At 41.0% G+C, this 22,277-nt stretch overlaps 1 protein-coding gene across 1 annotated transcript in view; it reads left to right on the plus strand.

Moving 5' to 3' along the window:
• The window catches only part of LOC126214965 (uncharacterized), an 815,775-nt gene that overhangs the window by 626,148 nt on the left and 167,350 nt on the right, over positions 1–22,277 (plus strand). Inside the window, exons 14-16 of the mRNA XM_049941599.1 lie at positions 1,719–1,941; positions 13,128–13,372; positions 19,313–19,613. Coding sequence (XP_049797556.1) covers positions 1,719–1,941; positions 13,128–13,372; positions 19,313–19,613 — 769 coding nt within the window. The remainder of the gene's footprint in view (positions 1–1,718; positions 1,942–13,127; positions 13,373–19,312; positions 19,614–22,277) is intronic.

The following is a 22,277-nucleotide window of genomic DNA, read 5'->3' on the forward strand; positions in this document are numbered from 1 at the left end:
TACGTCCATTTAACTTTAAATATGTACGTGACACAGTGAGGGATTTGGTAGTGGGCGGCAGGGCACAAATAGTAGTTAGTTAGAAAGTCACCAAGAGGTGGAATATTATCATCTCTCATTTTTGTGTGCTGAAAATGGATTATGAATAATTACACAGGCCAATAAAAAATTTTTTTGAAAAACTTTTTTACTTTGATAGCTGATCTTATAGATTTTTATGAGCTAAATCCAAATCTAGCCTTGGTTTTTTTGTATCATCCACAGTTTGTGAACAAAATGCTTTTTATTATATAGTATAAAAATCCTATGTTATACAGTAAACGGGGAAATTAATGAAACACTTTGTTACAATATAAGCGTGGTTTGTATTTACAGTAAGCTACTTAAAACAATGATATGTGTTAATAGAGGTTTTGCTTGTCAACTGGAATTGGTTTGTATTTTCTTTCCCTTTTTTCTTTGAAGCTTCTTGTGTAGATTTTTCTACGATGAGTCGCTTGCTGAACTTCTCGGTGATGTGACCAACAGTAGTCCCCCATTATGTTGGTGTTCCAGCAGCTTTGGTAGCATTTTTCCATCACTTTAATGACCTAGTGGAAACACTCTCCTTGCTCCTCACTAACATCTCCCATACTGTCCGCAGTCTCAGGCAACTGAAACCACACTATGAGCAGCAACACCAGTGCATGATGGGAGTGCCGACTGGGTAGGGGTAAGGAGGAGGCTGGAGCAGGGAGGGGGAGGGATAGTGTGGTGGGGGTGGCAGACAGCGAAGTGCTGCAGGGTAGACTGAGGGCAGGGTAAAGGTGGGGTGGGGGGTGGGGGGAGTAGTGGAAAAAGAGAGAAATAAAAAGACTTGGCGTGGTGGTGGAATGACGGCTATGTAGTGCTGGAATGAAAACAGGGAAGGGGCTGGATGGGTGAGGAAAGTGACTAACGAAGGTTGAGGCCAGGAGGGTTACGGGAACGTAGGATGTGTTGCAGGGAAAGTTCCCTCCTGCGCAATTCATTAAAGCTGGTGTTGGTGGGAAGGATCCGTATGGCACAGGGTGTGAAGCAGTCATTGAAATGTAGGATATGTTTCGCAGTGTGTTTCTCGGCCACAATTTGTCGGTGGCCATTCGTGCGGACAGACATCTTGGTGGTTGTCATGCCTACGTGGAATGCAGCACAGTGGTTGCAGCTTAGCTTGTAGACCACATGACTGGTTTCATAGGTAGCCCTGCCGTTGATGGGATAGGTGATGTTAGTGACCGGCCTGGAGTAGGTGGTGGTGGGAGGATGCATGGGACAGGTCTCGCATCTAGGTCTATTACAGGGGTATGATCCATGAGGTAAGGGATTGGCAGCAGGAGCTGTGTAAGGGTGGATGAGGATATTGTGTAGGTTTGGTGGACGGCGGAATACCACAGTAGGAGAGGTGGGAAGGATAGTGGGCAGGACATTTCTCATTTCAGGGCACGACCAGAAGTAATCGAAATCCTTGTTACATTCCATCCCAGATTTTCCATTGCTTGATTTACTAAGATTTGTGTTTGTTTTCTTGATATATGAAGGAAAATACGTACACTTTTTAGATGGCTCTGCTCAGTGGAAAACTGTCGGTTGAAGTGCACTGACCTAATGCAGCTTATTTAGTGCACTTTTGAGAGGTTCCTACCTCGCTCTCATTTGGCGAGTGGCTACACTGTACTAACTTTGCTGTGCCTTTTTTACAGGCATGGGCCTCCCGCAACTGCCCAGCCTGTACATCCGCAAGCAGAGGGCACTCGAGCAGGAACTGGACCAGACGCTGGCCGAGACGTGCGATAACATCGAACCCAGCACGTCGCCCCCGCCCACCGGCGCGCGCTCGTTCCACTCGGACAGCGGGGCGGACCGCCTGACGAGGAGCGGCCACCGGGCCAGCAGCTTCTACCACCAGCAGCACTCTGTCAGCAGGTCAGGCTCCTGTCCGATACTGCGTGTCAGTTCACAGCTCACCTATTGTTACTGTATAGTATTTTGTTTAATGATGCTCTGGACTGTGGCTGCGTAAATTTCTTGGATTTCTTTTCCTTTGCCATCTGGAATAATGCCGGTAGGACGACGGTTCAATCCCGCGTCCGGCCATCCCGATTTAGGTTTTCCCTGATTTTTCCTAAATCCCTCCAGGCAAATGCCGGGATGGTTCCTTTGAAAGGGCACGGCGGACTTCCTTTCCCGTCCTTCCCTACTCAGATGAGACCGATGGCCTCTCTGTTTGGTCTCCTCCCGCAAACAACCTCAACCCAACCCAATAATGCTGGTAGGAAGATGCTTTAATATAACATCAAGTTCTTGGAAATTTATCTGAACATTTACTTCAAAGGCCTTCTACGTAGACTTGTTGATAACAATACAGTAATTTCTTACTTACAAGACATGCTTGATACAGGAACATCTCTTATCTTATAGTCTTTAGATCTGACATAAGACTTACATGAATAAAATTTCACAATCTTCTGTTGTTTCTTCACGAATAGTTCAAAGCATTGCCAGTCTGGGGGCATGTGCTCTGGGCTTGCCACGTTACTCCGTCCTGGGGATAAACACAAATGCTCATGTAGATACTTCACCTCGTGCAGTTAATGCGAACACTGCCCCTGATTCGAAAGATGTGGTGCCCTCAATTTCCTCTCCATATCCTGATTATGTAACAAAACCACATGACAGTTGTGGTCTCCTAAATATTAAATCACTATATTATTTTTAGTTTCTGAGCATCATTCCTTGCCAATATATACGTAGGGTTATCCGTCACTCTTCTATTTTACACTTCATGGAAATGCGTGTAGAGCATGCATCGGCATGTACCAGGCAAGCATTGTCCCACAGAGCCATGTGGCCCATTGAAAAATTGTTGTAAATTTAGTGAATTAGAGATTTTTGGTAAATTTCCAAGTTGATTTTCTTGAAGAATTTGGAGTTGCAATGAACTGCTTTGGTTGATTGACATTTGAGTTCTAAACTTCGCTTACCGTAGATATAAAAACTTACAAAAATCTGATTGCCATGTTGCCTCATCCTCGTTTGCATGTGCAGGTTTAGTCATTACCCCTTCAGGTCCATTGCTAAATACTGTCTACCACATTATCACTTTCTGAGTATGTTATATTGAATTCACTGACATGAAATGGATGGATTTGATGAGATGATTCAGTCAAATGCAGTAACATGAAATAATGTCATTGAAGTACACTGAAATATGCCAACTCCAGTGTGTGACAATAATGGAAATTCCTGGTTGGAGCAGTATGTAAAATGAAGGAAAGATGACCAGTCACCTTCAGCAGACCGATGCGTGAAGCACATTAGCACGTAAAGGAAAACAGGTTTTTGAGCATCCCAAAGCCATGGCAAGGCTAGTTATTGACCCAGTGTCATAAATGCGTTATACCTAATGAAAATTTGCACCAGACCATGAGTGAAACCTGTATTTCCTGCCTATTGTGAGCAGTCATCTTAACCATTAGACTATGTGTGCATGCGTCCAGCCTTCACCCAAACTTCCATTGTCGCTGATGTTTCCTCGTATTACTTTCAAACACTACAGTGGAGGTTCTCCTACGTGGGAAATGGAGGAACAGATCTTGTAAAAAATGAAGATGAAATCGATGAAATGCGATGACGTGAAATTTAATTAGCCCCAACGTTTCCATTACCTCAGAGTTCAGCATTTAGTGAGTGGTCTTAACTGATGCCGTTTTGTGTCACTGCATTTTGTTCAGTTTGTCATCATTTCCACACATTTCTTTTCAGTAAATTCAATTTAATTGGTACATTTCCGTTATGACTGGGAAAACTGTGATCCCAGTCTTGTTCATTCCTCTATAGATTGTATTCCAGAATGGAGAAAGGCTGTGTTTGTTCAGCAGTAATTGGAGGAAACATCAGTGGTAGTGAAAGTTTGCGTCAGGCTTGGAGGTGTGCTGAGACAGGGTAACGGTTAAGGCAACTGATCATGAATGGTGGGAAATACAGGTTTCATTGTTGATGTGGCATAAATTTTCATTAGTCATGTGATATTTATTTTAAGTACGCATTTATCTTATGAACAGTGACAAAATAGTAATTACATAGACTATTAAATGACAACTATAGATTGGAGTCAAGCTGAGATAGTCGAGGCATTAAATTCGAGCAGTAGAAACTGTCTAGTAGTCGAGTTGATCTTTTGTTGGTGTTTTGTTGATCAAAAGGGTTGGCACCTTTCCCAGGGTCTCATCTGCAGTTAAAACAGAATTCAGAATACGGGTGCAATGATCCACTTAGGATGGAACATGCATCAGAAAGTGTAACAATGAGGTTATTCATTGTAACTGATAATTGGCTGGCATTCAGGTGGCTGTTTTTTATCTGTTTGTCATTGTCTATAAGTAAGAGTGAGTAAGTGTTTCTTGTAACAGTCCAGAAACTTGTACTTATTTGTGTTGAAGAACTGGTCAGATAGCAATCTGACTCACAACTGATACTCAAATATGTGTCGTGCCAAAATACTATGAAATGTTTCCAAAGTGCAAAATTTTTCAGATGTGTATATACACAGTGTGAGTTTGCTGAATGGAGACAAACTGCAAGAAACAATCGCCTTAGACGATGAGGAGCAAAAAAGGTCATGTGGACATGTGGCTGGAAATGCATGGTGTTTATGCTACAGAGTATTTATTAATTCATCATACATGTTGTAACGGAACATATTAAAGGCTTTACTTTCCCGAAGTATGCGATACCCTCCAAATTCAACCAGTTTAATGAGTATTTATGATTATAGAAAAGTTATTGTGTATGTTAACAATGATTGCATAACATGTCTCCATAAACAGTCAACCCATTAAATTATAATGAATAACTGACCCACACAAAAGTTAATATCACTTGATCACTGATACAGCAAATTTCATCATGTAAAAACACTAAGTTCATCTTAAATAATTAATATGAAGTACGAAAAATAGTGGCCAACTTAGGTATTTTGGATTCCTTAAATAAAAATCACCCAGTGAAACCTATTTGTTCACTAGGAGCGTTTTCACTCAGTATTCACGTAATCAATCCTATTTTAGACTAAAACCAATGTAATTCTTCATAATTCACGTTACTTACTTATTTATGCAAATTAGAGAAGTCAATTGACAAACTTCTAAAAAACAGCCTTTTTGTAACAAAGAATTATTCTGTCAAGTCAACAAATCTGTCTGTCATTTCAATAACATGTTAAATTATGTCACTCAATGCAAATTAACAACTTTTCTGCACAAATTATGATAACAGATGTACATGTGACTTATAAACTATATCTCTTTTTAGTAGTTCTTTGACAATGTTATAAATACAAGCAGTCGGAGGCAGTCCGAGGCAGTCGGAATGTCACTTTGGTGAAGTGTGTTTCTGTGTTATTGTTTGGCAAAACAAGGCAAAGAACATGTAAAGGAAGTACTACTTTGAGTTGTGTTATGGTCTTTGGTGGACAGTGGAATTAATATGGCCACTAAAGTAATAAATATTTGATGTTTACATACGTGTTGGTTTCGCTCGTTCTTTATCATCAAAAGCACATGAAAAACACGGGACCTCATCTTTTTACCCCTAGACAACCAGATTTAGAGCCAGCATCAGCATCGAGACACAGCAGCGATCCAGCAAGCAGCAGCGATTACTACAATACAATACATTGTAATGGCACCAACCTAACATCAAGTGCTAACAAGCTCCGTAAATGGGAGTGAAATAGTGCGATTACAGCAATTAGCAATATCAACGATCAGGCGGACCATTTACAATGTACAGTACAGCATGATGCCTGGTGTTTTCTCATGTGTGCTTTCAATCATTGAAACCTACACTTCCAACAATCCTTTGTCTCGACCTTCAAGTAGGTGTGCTTGTCCCAGAAAGCATTTATGGTGATATGTCAGCTTCACCTTTTTGGTTCCTTATCTTCTCAGATGTCATTTCTTGCAGTTTTTCCCCTTTTAGCACAGTTACTTTGTACATACACACATCTAAAAAGTGTTGTTATTTGGAAACATGACTTAGTGTCAACCAGTATATTCGAGAATGGATATTGGAGTATGTGTTACTTATGAATTATACTGATGAAACATTATTGGTTTTATTATCTTAACCTCTTCAGCCAAATGGAAGAGTTTAATGTTATGTATGTGCGCCAAAGAAGAGTGCATGAGACAAGGAGTAAGCAACTGAACTCTTCTATTGGTATACTGTGGATAAGCACTATCTTTGAACTACCATACCAAAGATTTGTAGCCTGGAAACATAAGAAAGTGTGCTACTATACAACATTGACTTGGTCATTAACTTTTCAAGTTGAGCAGTTGGTACAACAAACAAGCAGACTGGAATTGTGATTTTGTTGCAATATTGTGTGTATTTTGAAGAGTGGCACTTCAGTTCACTAGGAGGCAAGAAGGCAGGTTTAGCAAGTTAAATCAACTACCCTATTTCATAGGTATATATGGTCAATTTTTCTGAGCAAAGTAACAGCATGTGCTAGCAAATAACATTTCTGTTAGAAAATTAAATATCGTATATGAATTGTTTAATGTCATTAAATAGGTTGCTGGTGGATATTTAGTCCTTTTCTTTAATGATAAAAAGAATGCATCTCCTCTGTTGTTATCCTTCCTTTACAAGTGGGAGGCAGTAATATTGGAAGCGACTGCAAAAAAACATAACAAAAGGAGTAGTTTGATGTTACGTATGTGACTCAAGGAAGAGGGTGTTTCTTTCATCCTTCTGTTTTCAAACATTGGTAAGTCTGGGATGGAGTAACAGTATGAATTAGGATAGATTGTTATTCATCACACAGAGGAAAAGTTGAACAACAGACAGGCTCTTTTAAAAGTAGACAATTGGATATTTTTATGCATTTCTTATTTTTTATTAATATTGTTTTAGCTATTTTTAGCTAAAAATATCCAACAGTCTACTTTTAAATATGCCTGTCAGCTGTTCAACACTTCCTCAATGTTATGACTAATAATCTATCCTAATTAATATTGTTACTTCTATTTTGTTTTAATTGTTTTAAAAATGGGCATTTTGTATAAAACATTTTATTATGTAAGTGATTTATTGAACGATTTTTAAAATCATGTGCTTAAAACCTTGCCCTACCAAATCAAGAATTTTGTGCTATATCTTTTGGCTTTGAACACTGGCAGGATTACCATGGTGAGTGTACATAATTAGAATCCTACAAACACTTGGCCATACAGTAGTTACATTATATAATGTAAAAAAAGGAGAGTGCAACACATATATGATACATTGTATCTTATTATGAATTACATCCATGTAACTAAGTGACAATTAACATGTTGCATCAAAACATAAATACTGTTACTATAGTGTCAAGTATTGAAAATTACATAGTTCAGGCCTTTAAGGGAGCATCATCGAATAAAAGAAAGCCATTTATACATTAATTGTATGCAGTCCTGATGATTAAGTATTAATATACGAGAAATGGCATATAATTGCTTGTCACTTCACACACATACCACTGTATTTATCTCACAAACTACAGCCGGCCGCTGTGGCTGAGCGTTTGTAGGTACTTCAGTATGCAACCGCACTGCTGCTACGGTCGCAGATTCGAATCCTGCCTCGGGCACAGATGTGTGTGATGTCCTTAGGTTAGTTAGGTTTAAGTAGTTATAAGTCTATGGACTGATGACCTCAGATGTTAAAAGTCTCACAGTCCTTAGAGCCATCACTAACTACAAACAAAAGTATGTCATTAGCCTGTGCTATGTAATGCATCTACTGTAAAAGTACAAACAAAGGCTTCTTTTTTTAGTAATTGTCCAAGTAATAGGACAACAAATACAATATGGCGGCCACTGAGTGACGCGCGTTTCTTTGGCTCGCGAGTTTTTCCGCTCATTGAAGGTGTTACAGAGAAGTGCGGCAGTCCACAACGTGTGCATCCGACTAAACAAGTGTTACTTGCCGTGGTGTGTTGTTCTCCGTTGATTACCACAAGTGATAAGTGATAAGTGAGTGAAAAATGGGAAGAGCACGAGTAAGCGGCAGCAGGCGAGGCTACAGGGGCGCAGGCAGCGCGGGCGCCCGGTCTCCGGCGGCAGGTGAGGCCTCGCTTCCCGACATCGGGGAGCTCGTCCGGTCCCAGGTGAGTGCGGCGCTGCACAGTAAAGACACGCTAGACGTAATCGTGCAATCCATCACGGACTCTGTGACGGCCGCGGTCATGGACAAACTGCAAGAGTCTGTCGGGCGCAACAGCACCGAAATCCAGTCTCTTAAAAAGTCCCTGGCCGCACAAGAGAAAAAAGCCGCCGACCTAGAAGCTAAACTGTCTGTGGCCACCGATGAAATTGAGCAGTATCAGCGAAGGAACAGCTTGCGCTTGTTCGGGATAGCTGAAAACGACCGCGAAAACACCGACGACCTGGCCATTAGCCTCGTGCGTGAGAAACTTGGCGTGCAGATCGACGTGGCCGATATTGACAGAAGCCACCGTGTTGGGCGCAGGATACCAGGTGCCATGAAACCCAGGCCCATAATAATTAAATTTGTGTCATACCGAAAAAGAGCTGAAGTGTTCGCTCAGAAAAGAAAACTCGCCAAGAGTGGGGTTACCCTGAGGGAAGATCTGACGCGCGAAAGACTAAAAGTTTTGAACACTGCGATCACACAGTTCGGTCTTCAAAATGTTTGGACCCAGGATGGCAGGATCGTAGTCAAGACGGAAGGAGGGAGGAAAACGGTGACGAACATGTCCGAACTGAAAGACTGAGCGAAATCTCGCGAGACACAGTCTCATATTGTACTCTGTCTAATATAAGTTAATTTTTATTCTTTCTTTTCATTTTTTTTACGTAAATATTGCTTCGATATTTCTATATGTACCATAAGTACTCTATTTAAAATCAGTCAATTGCTTCACATAAATATTGCTTCTTAATTTGTCTATCATAAGTGCTCATGTATATTCATATTGTCAGTCAAACGGGAATTAACATTCTCCATTAACAGGAATCTCCTTAAAACCGCCTTTCTATATCTGTTATTTTCATCCTCGTCACTACCACTACTACTACTATTATCTTTTTCGAAACCACTACTGCCACTTTCCATCTTTCTTTTCGCTCCCTTCTCCGATACCTCCAGCTTGTCTTTCACCTTTAGCCCACAGATGCTTGAGTCAGTCACGACCTTGGACACACCTGTAAATATGTCTTCCCCCGCGAAATCCAGCTTTTGTCCCTCTTCCGGCCAGCAGGTAGACGGAGCGCGCTCGGTCCTACAGGCGGCCACAATGGGACGGACTGGTTCCGGCGGCGGGCTCTTTGTGGCCCACGCGAACGCTCAGTCGCTAACGGCTCACTTCGACGAGTTCTGTGACCTGTTCTGCCAATCGCTGTTCCATATTATCCTCGTCTCTGAAACTTGGTTGAAACCAAACATTTCTTCCGACGCTATCCGAATCACTGGTTACACTCTCCTAAGGGCAGATCGTGAAACACGACGCGGGGGTGGTGTGGGTGCCTATGTTCGCTCTGATCTGAGACCTACTATACTATGCACATCGGATGCAAAGGGCGAAGGAGAAGCAGAGTTCTTGTTTTTCGAAATAAATACATCAAATCAGAAACTGCTAATTGGAGTGATCTATAAACCTCCAAACGTCGGTGCTATGTCCTCCTTTCAGTCTGCCCTGTCCTCGCTCGTGACACTGTATGAACACATAATCATTATGGGCGACACAAACATCGACTTACAGTTAAAATCTCCCTCTGCAGAAAAACTAAGGAGACTGTTCCACTCCAATGATATGAGTTTAACACCGCTGGACCCAACTCATCACACGCCACACAGCCATACACTCATAGATATAATAGCAACAAAGCGACCAGATAAAATAATTCGCGCCAATCAGACATCCGCTCCAGGACTCTCTGCTCATGACGTGATATTCTTAAATTACTCAGTACATACTACCAAAGAAAAATCTCACCTGGTAACCTACAGAAACCTAAAACATGTTAACCATGACGCTCTTCAAAAGGATTGCTCAGACATCCCTTGGCATGATATAAGCAATGAAGAGACTTTAGACGGAAAAATTCGGGAATTATGTCGCAAAATTATTGCACTGCATGATAAACATGCTCCTCAACGCACTGTCAAGGTAAAGAGAGCTCCCGCTCCGTGGCTCACCACTGCATTACGCCAGTTAATGAATAAACGTGATGCTGCACATAGGGCCTTCAAGCGTAACCCAACTCCCGAGGCGTACGAAGCTTATAGGAAACTCCGAAATAGAACCAAGCAAAGCGTGAGGAATGCCAAAATCAGACATGCCCGCTCTGTCGTATGCGGCATATCAAAACCTGCTGCACTGTGGAAAAAGCTGCGCAGTTTCGGTATAGGGAAGCGAAGATCTGACGCTGTTTATCAAGCGTCTGCAGAAGAATTAAACGATTTCTTCTCAACAGCTGTAAACTGCCACGCAGCGACAAATTACCAGCCCCAAGATATCAATCTCTCGAGAGACAAGTTTTTCCTAAAACATGTCACTACCGGCACAGTACACAGGGCAATTATGAGAATCTCTTCCGAGGCAGTAGGAAATGATGGAGTCAGCATTGGCATGATTAAGAACGTCGTAAACACTATTACTCCAGTTATCACAGACATCTTCAACCTGTCTCTTGTTAGTAGTACATATCCTACTGAGTGGAAGCAAAGTTTAATTCAACCTTTACCCAAGACTGACAACCCTAAGTCGCCAGGTGACTACAGGCCGATCAGCATACTTCCTGCAATATCTAAAGCCCTAGAATACATCGTCCATGAACAGCTGACGGATTACCTCAAAACTCATAACATCCACGACAAATATCAGTCAGGCTTTCGAAAGCACCATAGTACAGCAACTGCATTAATCAAAGTAACTGATGACATTAAACATGCTATGGACAGACGTGAAGCTACCATCCTAACTCTGCTTGACTTTAGCAAGGCTTTTGATACAGTTGACTTTGATATATTACTAATTAAAATGAAGCAGCTGAATTTCTCAAACAGCACAATACACTGGTTCGACAGCTACCTCAAAAACAGAAGTCAACAAGTCATTTGTGGGTCGGAAAAGTCATCATGGAAAAACGTGCGCTCTGGAGTTCCCCAAGGCTCCGTCCTTGGTCCATTACTCTTCTCACTGTACATTAATGATATTTCTTCAGTGATTCACTCCTGCAACTACCATCTATATGCCGACGACATCCAACTGTACATAAGTGCAAGCCCCAAGAACATTGCTGACGCAGTAGCGAGTATGAACGCAGATCTTTGCTCTGTTTCTCGATGGGCACAGAACCTAGGTCTGAAACTAAACCCCAAGAAATCCCAGGTCATACTTATATCTCATCCAAAGTTAATCAGTCGGTACTTTCGCGAAACAGTCCCTCAAATACTCCTCAATGGTGCCCAACTACCATACCAAAAAACAGTAAAAGACCTTGGAATAATCATGGATGAACACCTAAACTGGGAAGAACAAACAGTCACAGCTTGCCGGAAATCGCTCTCCTCCCTACATGCAATTCAAAAATTTAGAAAAATATTTCCAACCCATGTTAAACAAAAATTAGTCCAAACACTAGTCTTGCCTAATCTTTACTACTGTGATGTAGTTCAACACGGCACAAATAGTGAAAACTCGAGATGCCTCGAGCTAGTGATGAATGCTTGCGTTAGATACGTATGCAATATACGGTTGTATGATCATATCAGTCCTTCATACTCCCAGCTAGGTTGGATACGCCCACATAAGGCACGCGATCTCCACACGATGTGCTTACTTCATCGATTTCTTAGCCACTGGTGCCCCCAATACTTATCTTCTCACATTAAACACCTCTCATCATTCCACAACCGCAATACCAGATCGGATACGTCTAGCATCTTGGCTGTACCTTTACATAACACAAAATCTTTCTCCGTGTCATTCTCCATCTCAGCCATACGACTATGGAACGCGCTCCCCTGTGATCTGCGTCTTATCCAAAACCACTCAGCATTCAAGAGGGAACTCAAGACTCACATATTAGGGACGGTATAGCCACCATTGTTGTGCCCCTCTCATCTTTTTCTTTCTCCTCTCCATCATAGCTTCGAATCTTACCATTCTATTTCTCTTCCTCTAACCTATCTACCTCTTCTATATCTCTTTCACCCCATTCCATCGTCTTATGTCTCTGCTTGATGAGAATAACTCACAATCTGCAAGAATATAACGAGAAAATTTCCCAACTAGCAATAGGACTGACAATCATAAAAGAAAAATATGTTTACTTTCATATACATAGTCATTATTATTATTATTATTATTATTCTTGATTGTTATAATTATTTTTTGATTGTTATAATTATCAGTGTACTACTTTTATAATCTCTATTTTTTTCTTTAACATTAATACTGTATAACATGTTATATGTCCTTAATGTTCTGTAGAAACTGAAACTTGTTGAATCTGAGTATGCCTGGTTGGGTGTAAGAGAGGGCCTGAAGGCCCTAATCTTGCCAGGTAAAATAAATGCATAAATAAATAAATAAATAAATAAATAATAAAAGTAATATATGCATTGGAACAAATACTTACACATAGTATAGCATATACTGAAATGGGAAGAGAAAAGATTTAAGCACAAAATTTTGATTATGTATCACATTCTTGACACAAGTAAATAGTTCACTAAATGGTTTCCCATTAAAGCAATGTAATATTTTCTCCGTGTTCCCTCCCCAAAAACAACACAGAAACCAGAAAAATTAATATAATTCGAATAGAACTTATTTGTTGGTGCCAGGAGACAGTAGTTGCCATAAAAGTTTGTGTTATATCTCTGCAGTTCACATTTGTGTTGAACTGAAGGCTGTGAGATACCTGAAGAACACAGATCAGAAAGTGTCGATTTATTGTGGCAGAATAATCTTACCGTAGCTGAAAAATCAAAAATACTGCAGATTAGAGTGCACAATGTATTGCACATAAAGTACCTTGTTATTCAGTATACTGAGAGAGGAAAACCAGTGTCACAATTACGTTTTGCAGATCCGAGAGCAAGGATTCTGTTACGAGCACTCACTCGGACTCGGTGTTCGAGCGCGCCATGCTGGGGTCGAGGGTCCCTCCGTCGACGGCTCGGCTGCTGCGCCACCGCGGACTGTGCCCGGGCACCGTGCCCGAGGAGGACAGGGGGTCCACCGGCAGCAGGGAGAGGCGCTCACACTCGCTGCCACACGCCGCCAGGCTGAGCTCCGAGGAATCGAGAGGGGTCCGGCCGCTGAGTGCTGCAGGTGAGCGCACTCTCTAGAGTGTGTACAATTTAGTTCAGTCTTTGCCCTCATCCCTGGATGATAATTGCAATCTCTTGCTGTGATGTGGCAGGAATCAGTATTACAAAATATAATACAAGATTTGTCAAAGTAATGTCCCTGGGTCCATAAAAACTTAATTCATCGTGAGCACAGTCGACTGCATCAAAATTATTCAAAATAGAATCCTCCTGAATCGATACATTTTTTCCAGCGATATTTCCAAGTGATGTAGGCATTCTGGGAGCTCCAGGTTGGAGTGTCCTTTAGTGCACACGTAACAGCATCATTCTAATTGTTGGTGTCTTGATGGTGTGCTTTTGAGGGCACCTCGAGCTGGGGAAAACAATAAAAGTGTTCCGGAACGAGATCGGGACTGTAGCGGGGCTCGGTCGGCGTTATCAGTTCCGGTTGTGCGTGTCTTCTGGGAGTGTGGTGTCTGCGAGATGTGCCAGTCGGAGCTGTGTGTCATTGTCTCGTGCCCGTATTAAAAAATCCACGTGTCATCTCGCATTAGAACACGGTCCAAAACGATAGCATCATTTCTACACGGTGCCACCAGTTCCAGAAGTTTTTTGGAAATGTGTGCTCTGTTGGACTTGCGGTCGTCAAGCAGTGTCTTCGGTATAATATTTGCACACTTTCTTCATCTGCAATTGTGCAGTTACAGTCTCGTAGACAGCAGTATTGGGTATCTTCAGACTCTGAAGTATCAGATGACCACTGTGTTCAAAAATTCGGATACACAAACCACAATCTTCACCTTCTGATGTCAAAGGCTGTGTTCAAAAATTCAGACACATGAACCACAATCTTCACCTTCTGATGTTGAAGGCTGTCCAGTGCAAGTTTTGTTGTTGGCATCATATTGACCAGTGAAAAACGCTTTGTGTCACTGAAACACATGCTGTTTAACATACATTCAGTCCCAAATGCATGCTCACTCATTGGAAACATTTCGGCAGTGGACTTCCCAAGATTTGTGTGAAATTTGATTATGTAACATTGCTCAAGTGAATGCTGCGTGGTGACGGAACTGGAACACTAAACCAGAGGTTCACATACGTATACATTCTGGCACTCAGGGAGCTCGAAGGAAACTGGGTTTGGTTCTGTTGGGAAGCTAACACACACCAACTATCCTGAATGCAAAGACTACAGAATTGGTGACATTCCTTTCAGGATAGACCTTGTGCACTTTTTCAGTGAAAAATATGGCAACATGTTGACCATTTATACGACTGTCTGAAGTAACAATTTTTTCTTTTTTTACGTACTGTGATTTACACTTCACTGTGTTCGATTCTCTCTCTCTCTCTCTCACACACACACACACTCTCTCTCTCTCTCTCTCTCTCTCTCTCTCTCTCTCTCTCTCACACACACACACACACACAAACATACACACAAGTTTTTATTACACATTCAGATATTATTTCGGTTTGTGTTAAAAGTTAACTTTATTAGCCATGGAATTCTTTACATCATTGGGTAGTTGGTTATGCTGCTGTTTCTGGATGTGAAATGCATATAAGGTGACTTACAAACTCCTTGCATGCATTTTTATCATGGGATATCTTCATCATCAACAACCACCTTATTCCACATGCACCACTGGATAAAGGGCTCCCCACAACATATCCTTGGATTATAGTCTTTAGCAATACACATCCATGTTGCTTCATTGTGTTTTCTAGTGCCATCTACCCACCTTCCATTATGTTTGTATCTCGGTCTTTACCGGATTTTATGAAATAAGAAGAGAACTACCATCTGTTCACTTACTAATTCCAAACATTCACCTCTTCATGAGCCTGAACAACTCTCTGTTTTTAGATTTTTTTTTTTTCATTAGAAGTCCATGTCTCTTTGCCTTAAGTCAGAACTGATAATCCACACTAATTGCTAATTTTCCTTTTCAGAGATACTGAAGGGTTAGCTTTGGAAACACTATTTGCTTTACCAAAATACTCCATGCCATTCCTACTCATTTGTTTACATTTTTTCTCTCTCTGCCATCATTGTTTTCACCTACTATAAACATAAAAACAACTATGTCCATAACTCCCTTGTTAATTTGTATGATTTTCTTTATTGTATGTTGTTTACACATAATTTTAGTCTTGTAGTTTATTTTCAGCCTTGCTCTGTAAATTTCTGTTTTAAATGCTGCCATCCATTCTCATTCTCCGTGCTTCGGACAAACAGCGCGATGTCATGTTCCTTCTTTTTTTTTCCAGTTTAAGGGTCTGTAGGGTAAAGAAACTGATTTATTCACATTTTAGAATGTGATTCTCATAAACTCCACAGTCGGTGGAGGGGGGGAGTAGCACGCTGAAATTTTGAAGCGTGGAAAATGTTCTTGTACCTCTGCCTGGAACACTTATTGTTACTGCATAAAGTTATCATTTTAGATACCCATTCTGGTAACTTGCTACAGTGAAACAACGAACTGTTGACTCAAACCAAAGGGCAACCAGAGTCATACAAGGTGTGTTCCATAAGTAATGCGACAAAATTCATAAAAAATCATTTACTGAATATATTCGTACAAATAATCAAAAATTTTCAAAATAGAACCCTCTTGCTTCGATAGAGTTCTGGAGGCAGTGTTCCCATGCCTGGAAGGCATCCTGGGATGCCTTTTGGGAATGTCCTTTAGAGATGATGTAACATCAGCCTGGATGCTTTCAATTGTGTCCCAATGTTTTCCTTTCATGACTCCTTTTAACTGAGGAAACAAAAAAAAAAAGTCAGTGGGAGCCAGGTCAGGACTGTAGGGAGGCTGGGGAACCGATGGGGTCTTGGTTCCGGCCAGGAAGTCATTGACAATGAAGGCGCTGTGACTTGGTGCGTTGTCGTGGTGAACTTTCCACGTGTCCTCGATGTCGCTTCGGCAGTGCGATACCCTCCTTTTCAGTCTTTTGAGCACTTCCAAGTAGAAAGCTGAGTTCACTGTAGTCCCAGTAGGTACGAATTTGTGGTGGACAATGCCTCTGATGTCAAACAAGACAATGAGCACGGTTTTGATCCTGGACTTGCTCATGCGTGCCATCTTGGGATGGGGCGACAATGGGGTGTGCCACTCTGAACTCTGCCTTTTTGTCTCAGGGTCGTACACAAAAATCCACGACTCATCACCAGTGATAACTGAGTTTAAAAAATGACAATCATTTTCACACGTTTTTAACATTTCTTGGCACCGAAGCACTCGCACGTGCTTGGGTTCGTCAGTCAACACTTTTGCGACGAGTTTGGCATACACCTTTCTCATGTTCAAATCTTCGGTCACAATGCGGAAAACTGTTGTTTTTGACATGTTTAGAGTTTGTGCTATCAATTGAAGGCTCAGCCGTCTGTCAGAGTTCAAACAATCGCGCACATGCGTCACATTTTCGTCGACTCTTGCGGTTGATGGCCGTCCACTGCGAGGTTTGTCGGTGATCTCCTCTCGGCCCTCCATGAACGACTTGTTCCATCGGAAAGCTTGTGATTTGGACAAACAATCATTCCCAAAGGCATGCTGAAGTAATGGAAACGTTTCGGTGGCAGACTTCCCAAGTTTAACGCAAAATTTGATAGCGTACCGTTGCTCTACGGAATGATCCATTGTGCCGTGTTACATAAACCCAAAACGGGGTTGACGGAAACGCACGTCTTGACTCTCCGGCAGCTCGCAGCCGAATGAGACTAAGAGTGTTTTGAAGTTAACGCGCCCTCCCCCCCGCCCTCCACTTAGCCCAGCCGGTTACAACACGCTCTAGTGTACCGTTGCATCAGAAAAAAATTGGTCGCATTACTTATGGAACGCACTCTGTATTTATCACAACAGTTCTGAGAACATTGATGTTTATACACACGTGGTGTCTGCTGCCATACTAAGTGAAATGTGTGGCAGAAATATAATTTACTTTCTCTTGCACTGAAAGTGGAATGTTGATGGATGTTAGTGGATAGCCTTCTCTGACAATTTACATTTTATGATATAAATTAATAGAGGGAAACATTCCACGTGGGAAAAATATATCTAAAAACAAAGATGATGTGACTTACCAAACGAAAGCGCTGGCACGTCGATAGACACACAAACAAACACAAACATACACACAAAATTCAAGCTTTCGCAACAAACTGTTGCCTCATCAGGAAAGAGGGAAGGAGAGGGAAAGACGAAAGGATGTGGGTCTGCTTGTGTCTGTATATGTGTGGATGGATATGTGTGTGCGAGTGTATGCCCGTCCTTTTTTCCCCCTAAGGTAAGTCTTTCCGCTCCCGGGATTGGAATGACTCCTTACCCTCTCCCTTAAAACCCACATCCTTTCGTCTTTCCCTCTCCTTCCCTCTTTCCTGATGAGGCAACAGTTTGTTGCGAAAGCTTGAATTTTGTGTGTATGTTTGTGTTTGTGTGTCTATCGACGTGCCAGCGCTTTCGTTTGGTAAGTCACATCATCTTTGTTTTTAGATATATTTTTCACACGTGGAATGTTTCCCTCTATTAATTTATATCATTAATTTGAACCCAACAATTACGTTTGTTATTGTCACTGTTGTATTTCGAAATCTTTTCTGTCATCTTATTTTCTCTTTTTGTTTGTGCCAGTAGTTTCACTTTGTATTCACCTTCTCCTTTTTACCGTAATCTACTATACAATTTTACCCCGCCTATATAGACTCAATAATACGTCACCCACTTCCAAACCATAACCAAAAATTTTTTTCCGCTTTCAACACTACCGCTGCTATAAAATTTACATTTTATACTTTATAGAATAGATATGTGTCAATGGCTGCAATGACAAATATGAAAGAACAAGCATTCTGCAAACACTGTTGGAAAAAAAAGAAAACATCACAGTATTTTGGTCTGGAGAGTTTTGACTTGGTGATTTTTTGCAAAAGGTACTTCTGACGATCTGGCTTACCTACACAAGGATATCACCTTTCTTTGTAAGTAAGGTGTGACTCCTTCATTCTTCCCATTGATTTGGGTAAATTCCGCAGTAGGAGTATGTACTCATTAAACTAAAAAGAAGAATGATAAAATTGCAAGGAAGCAGGATCAAGTAAGAGTATGACTCTTATTTGTTGTGTGTGCGACAGTAAAAAGCTGTCTTGTTTGCTTAATGATTTTTATTTTTTACTTTATTTCATGTAATACATTTAGATTGCTGCCATTGTTGGACACAAACTTGGATGTTCTGAAATAAAGATCAGTATAATTATACAATAAGTACTATGCTAAAGCAAGAACAAGGCCAATTAAAAATTGCTTTAGCATAGGATTTACTGTATAACAACACAGAGTTTTATTTAGGAAATTATAGGTTTGGGTCAAATGATGGTAGGGCCAAAACATTTAAATGAAATAATGTAATAACTGAAAAATTATTAAGTATTCAAAATGGCAATATTTGTAAAGTTTTAAGGAATGTGGCTTTATACCAAGAATTTATTTTCCTCATTGGTAAATAAATATGCGCCTTACACCTGAAGTTGAGAAAGGGAAGTATGGTATTTGGGAACAGAGTAAACAAAAAAGGGAAAATAGTGAATTTCAAAACCAATGTAGTGACTGGTTGATGTAAATCATGTTGTCAGTAAAATACTTTTGCTGCAATCCGTAAAATGAGAGTGACTGTAAGTCTTGGAGACAGTCAGGTGAGGCAACATGTTTGAATTATTTTGGTTACTGATACCTTCTAGTTGAAATGCCCTTCGAGAACCTGCTGAGACAAATCAGTAAAGTCTCCTCATGACTTGAACTTGCATTGCAAATTTAATATATATTTATTTTATAAGTTTGCTCTGTGACAGATGCAGAGTTCACAAAGGCTGCGAAGTAGGAATGCTGATCACTGATTTGCCTTATATTGGTACGTGTGTTATCATCTAATGTATGACACATCCTTCTGCCTCGTACAGGGGAGATTCAGACTGAACCTAGGCGCAGCGATTCTGCATCGCCGGAGATTCGTAGCGGCTATTCCTCTCTACGTGCGGCAACGTCTTCGGTCTCGAGCGAACGGTTCGACCGGTCATCGACAAGTAATACTGTCGCCACCGCATCGACGACGACGGTCCGCTGCGAGTACGTTGCAGACGTCAGTACTACAGTGAGGAATGGATTGCCCACTCCAGAACTCCCGAATGCCACAGAGCCGTACCCTCAAGTCACGGCCAGAGCACCTGTCACGACAGCAGACCTTCCGCTTACAAGTGCGCGGTAAGTAGTTCTACTTATAAGTGCAATCCTTCCACAAAATTACTGTGTGAATAGTTTGTATGATGCTGACTTTCACAGTTGGTATTTATGTCCTTAATAATTTGTGTTTCCTGAGTATTAGGCCGTGGTCAAAGGTTTGTTTCTCTGGCTAATGTTTCATCTGATAATGCTGGAGAGATCATCATCATCATCGTCGTCGTCATCGTCGTCGTCGTCAGAGGCTATAAAGACTCGGATAGCAGTTTCACACTTGAAAAAAGCTCAGCAAGCCAAACTGTTTATACGTATTGGGTCACGATGCCATCAGACTGCTGTGGAGTAGCACTGACGTGTGTTATAGCTTTAGTGGGGAAGTATACAAAATCGCTCACATGCACACTCAAGTGTAGACAGGAACTACAAAACTAATCAATAACGTCCAGCTCAAAGAACAAAAGAGGAATTGTCGTCTGGGCAGTGTGGATGAATTGGCAGTAACAGATTGTGCATTGGGTCGAGGGATCCACCAAATTTGTTTCTCCTGTGCTATGGTTTTATTGAAGTTCAGTCGTTACTATGCTAGGATGTACAGAGAGGTAATAGAAATTCAAAAACTCAGAAATATTTTTAACAGAAGAGGAGGAGGATTGAAATTGACAAGTTGTGGGCCTCAGTGCTAAGTAAAGCAAACAGTGCCAGATCTTTCCCACCACAAGCTACATAACACATGGCACCACAACTTGGTGACCATTGTGTGGATAAGTGTGAACAGTTTGGCCTGCAGAGCTTAAGTATGAAACTACTATCTTAGTCTTTATAGCCACTGATGTTTCCAGCATTAGGAGATGGGATGATAGGGTCAAAAACATGCCTCACACCACTGTCTACTCCCCATAAAGCAAAAATCATCACGGATACAATTTATGTTTCATCTTAAATTCTAGTGATAAACAAATTGTTTATTAACAGTGTAGTGAATATTAATGAACCATTGCTATGTATTTTCATTGTGTGTAAGGATCAGTATTGAGAACCCATTGTGTTTCTTGTTACTGTTTTAATTGTGATTGCATTCTCCTGTCTTCATATGTTGCGTTACACATGTCAGTGAATGTGGTAAAAGGATTGTGAGAGTAAGGGAAGTGCAAGAGAGCCTTGAAACTTCACACAGCTTAACAGGTAACTGCTGATGTGCAGCTCATGCATTTGTCTGACACTCACAATAGCAATTGCTCTGAAACAGCTGAACACAGATTGACAATGTTTCATAGGGTCAATTGCGTACAGTTTGTGAAAGTGGATGACAGCTTTTTGCAGTGATTTGAGTGCTGTTTATTGCTGCATCTGCTGTTAGAAACAGATCCTGAGGTTTTGTTCCAACAGTTTCAATGAGGTGAATTCATAATATGCCTCTTAATCAGAACAAGGCTTGAGGAGGTTGTTTTTCTTCATAACTTTTGAGATCTGGATGTAGTAATTGTTATGTACCTTGACGTTATCATTTCATCCAAACAAAATGCGATGCATGCATTCAAAACTGTATTCCTCACATTCCATATATTGGGTGCACATTGTTACCTCTGCAATGAAAATTGTAAGACAATTTCTGTAACTTACAGAATAAATGTTGTATTCATTTTCAAAACCTTCTTCTGAAAGATTAGACCAGTTTCCAGTACAAACAATTTACTTTCAAGTAAAAGCTCTACACTTACTTATCTCCATGTTGTTGAAAATATTGTGCTTGGTTCACAGTCCCGAATTCTGAAGTCCAAGAACTTGATTTTCTTGTAACAGAGACAGTGTGGAGAAGAGGAAACACATGTTTTTTACTAGTGAATGACAGAGACACAGTTTGATAAAAGTAATAAAAACAAGCATTAAGTAATAGATTTTTTAATGCAGTTTTGAAATGTACATACTTTAATTAGGTTCAAAAAATAATGTCTTGGAGATGACTTCCTCCTTGCTGGATACAAATTTGGATCCTCTCCCGAAAGTTATGCATGGCTCTCTCCAACATTTCATTCGGCACGGCTTCAATTTCCTGACAAATGGAATCCTTCAGGTCATCGAATGTGTGAGGCTTGTTCATATAGACTTTTGATTTTAAATATCCCCACAAAAGAAGTCGCATATCGGCAAATCGTGTGAGCGAGGGGGCCAGTAAATGTCACCATATCTTGAAATAACATGTCCTGGGAACATTTGTCGCACCAGTTCCACGCATGCTCTTGCCGTGTGAGCTGTGGCACCGTCCTGCTGAAACCATATTTCTCACATATTCACTTGACGCCTTTCAAGTTCTGGACGAAGAAAGTTGTTTAACATTTTAATGTAGTGCACTCATGTCACAGTAACTGCAGTTACTTCCTCTTAAAAAAAATAGGGTCCAACAATCTCCATCTTTGATTTGCAGAACCACACTGTTACTTTATACTGAGGAGAGTGTAATTCATGTGAGTTCTCCAGTGCCCAATACCGACAATTTTGAACATTGACGTAACCGTCTACATGAAAGAGTGCTTCATCACTCATGAAGACTGTAGCAGCTGCATCTTCCATAAAAATTTTGTCCATTATGTGACAAAACTCTCTGCGCTGCACAAAATCCCCTTCACTAAGCTGCTGGGCGATCATTATCTTGGATGAAACTTAAGACCATCATGTAAGACACGATGAAGT

Source organism: Schistocerca nitens, chromosome 12 (genome assembly GCF_023898315.1).
Source record: "Schistocerca nitens isolate TAMUIC-IGC-003100 chromosome 12, iqSchNite1.1, whole genome shotgun sequence".
In the NCBI taxonomy this organism is placed as follows: Eukaryota; Metazoa; Arthropoda; class Insecta; order Orthoptera; family Acrididae; genus Schistocerca; species Schistocerca nitens.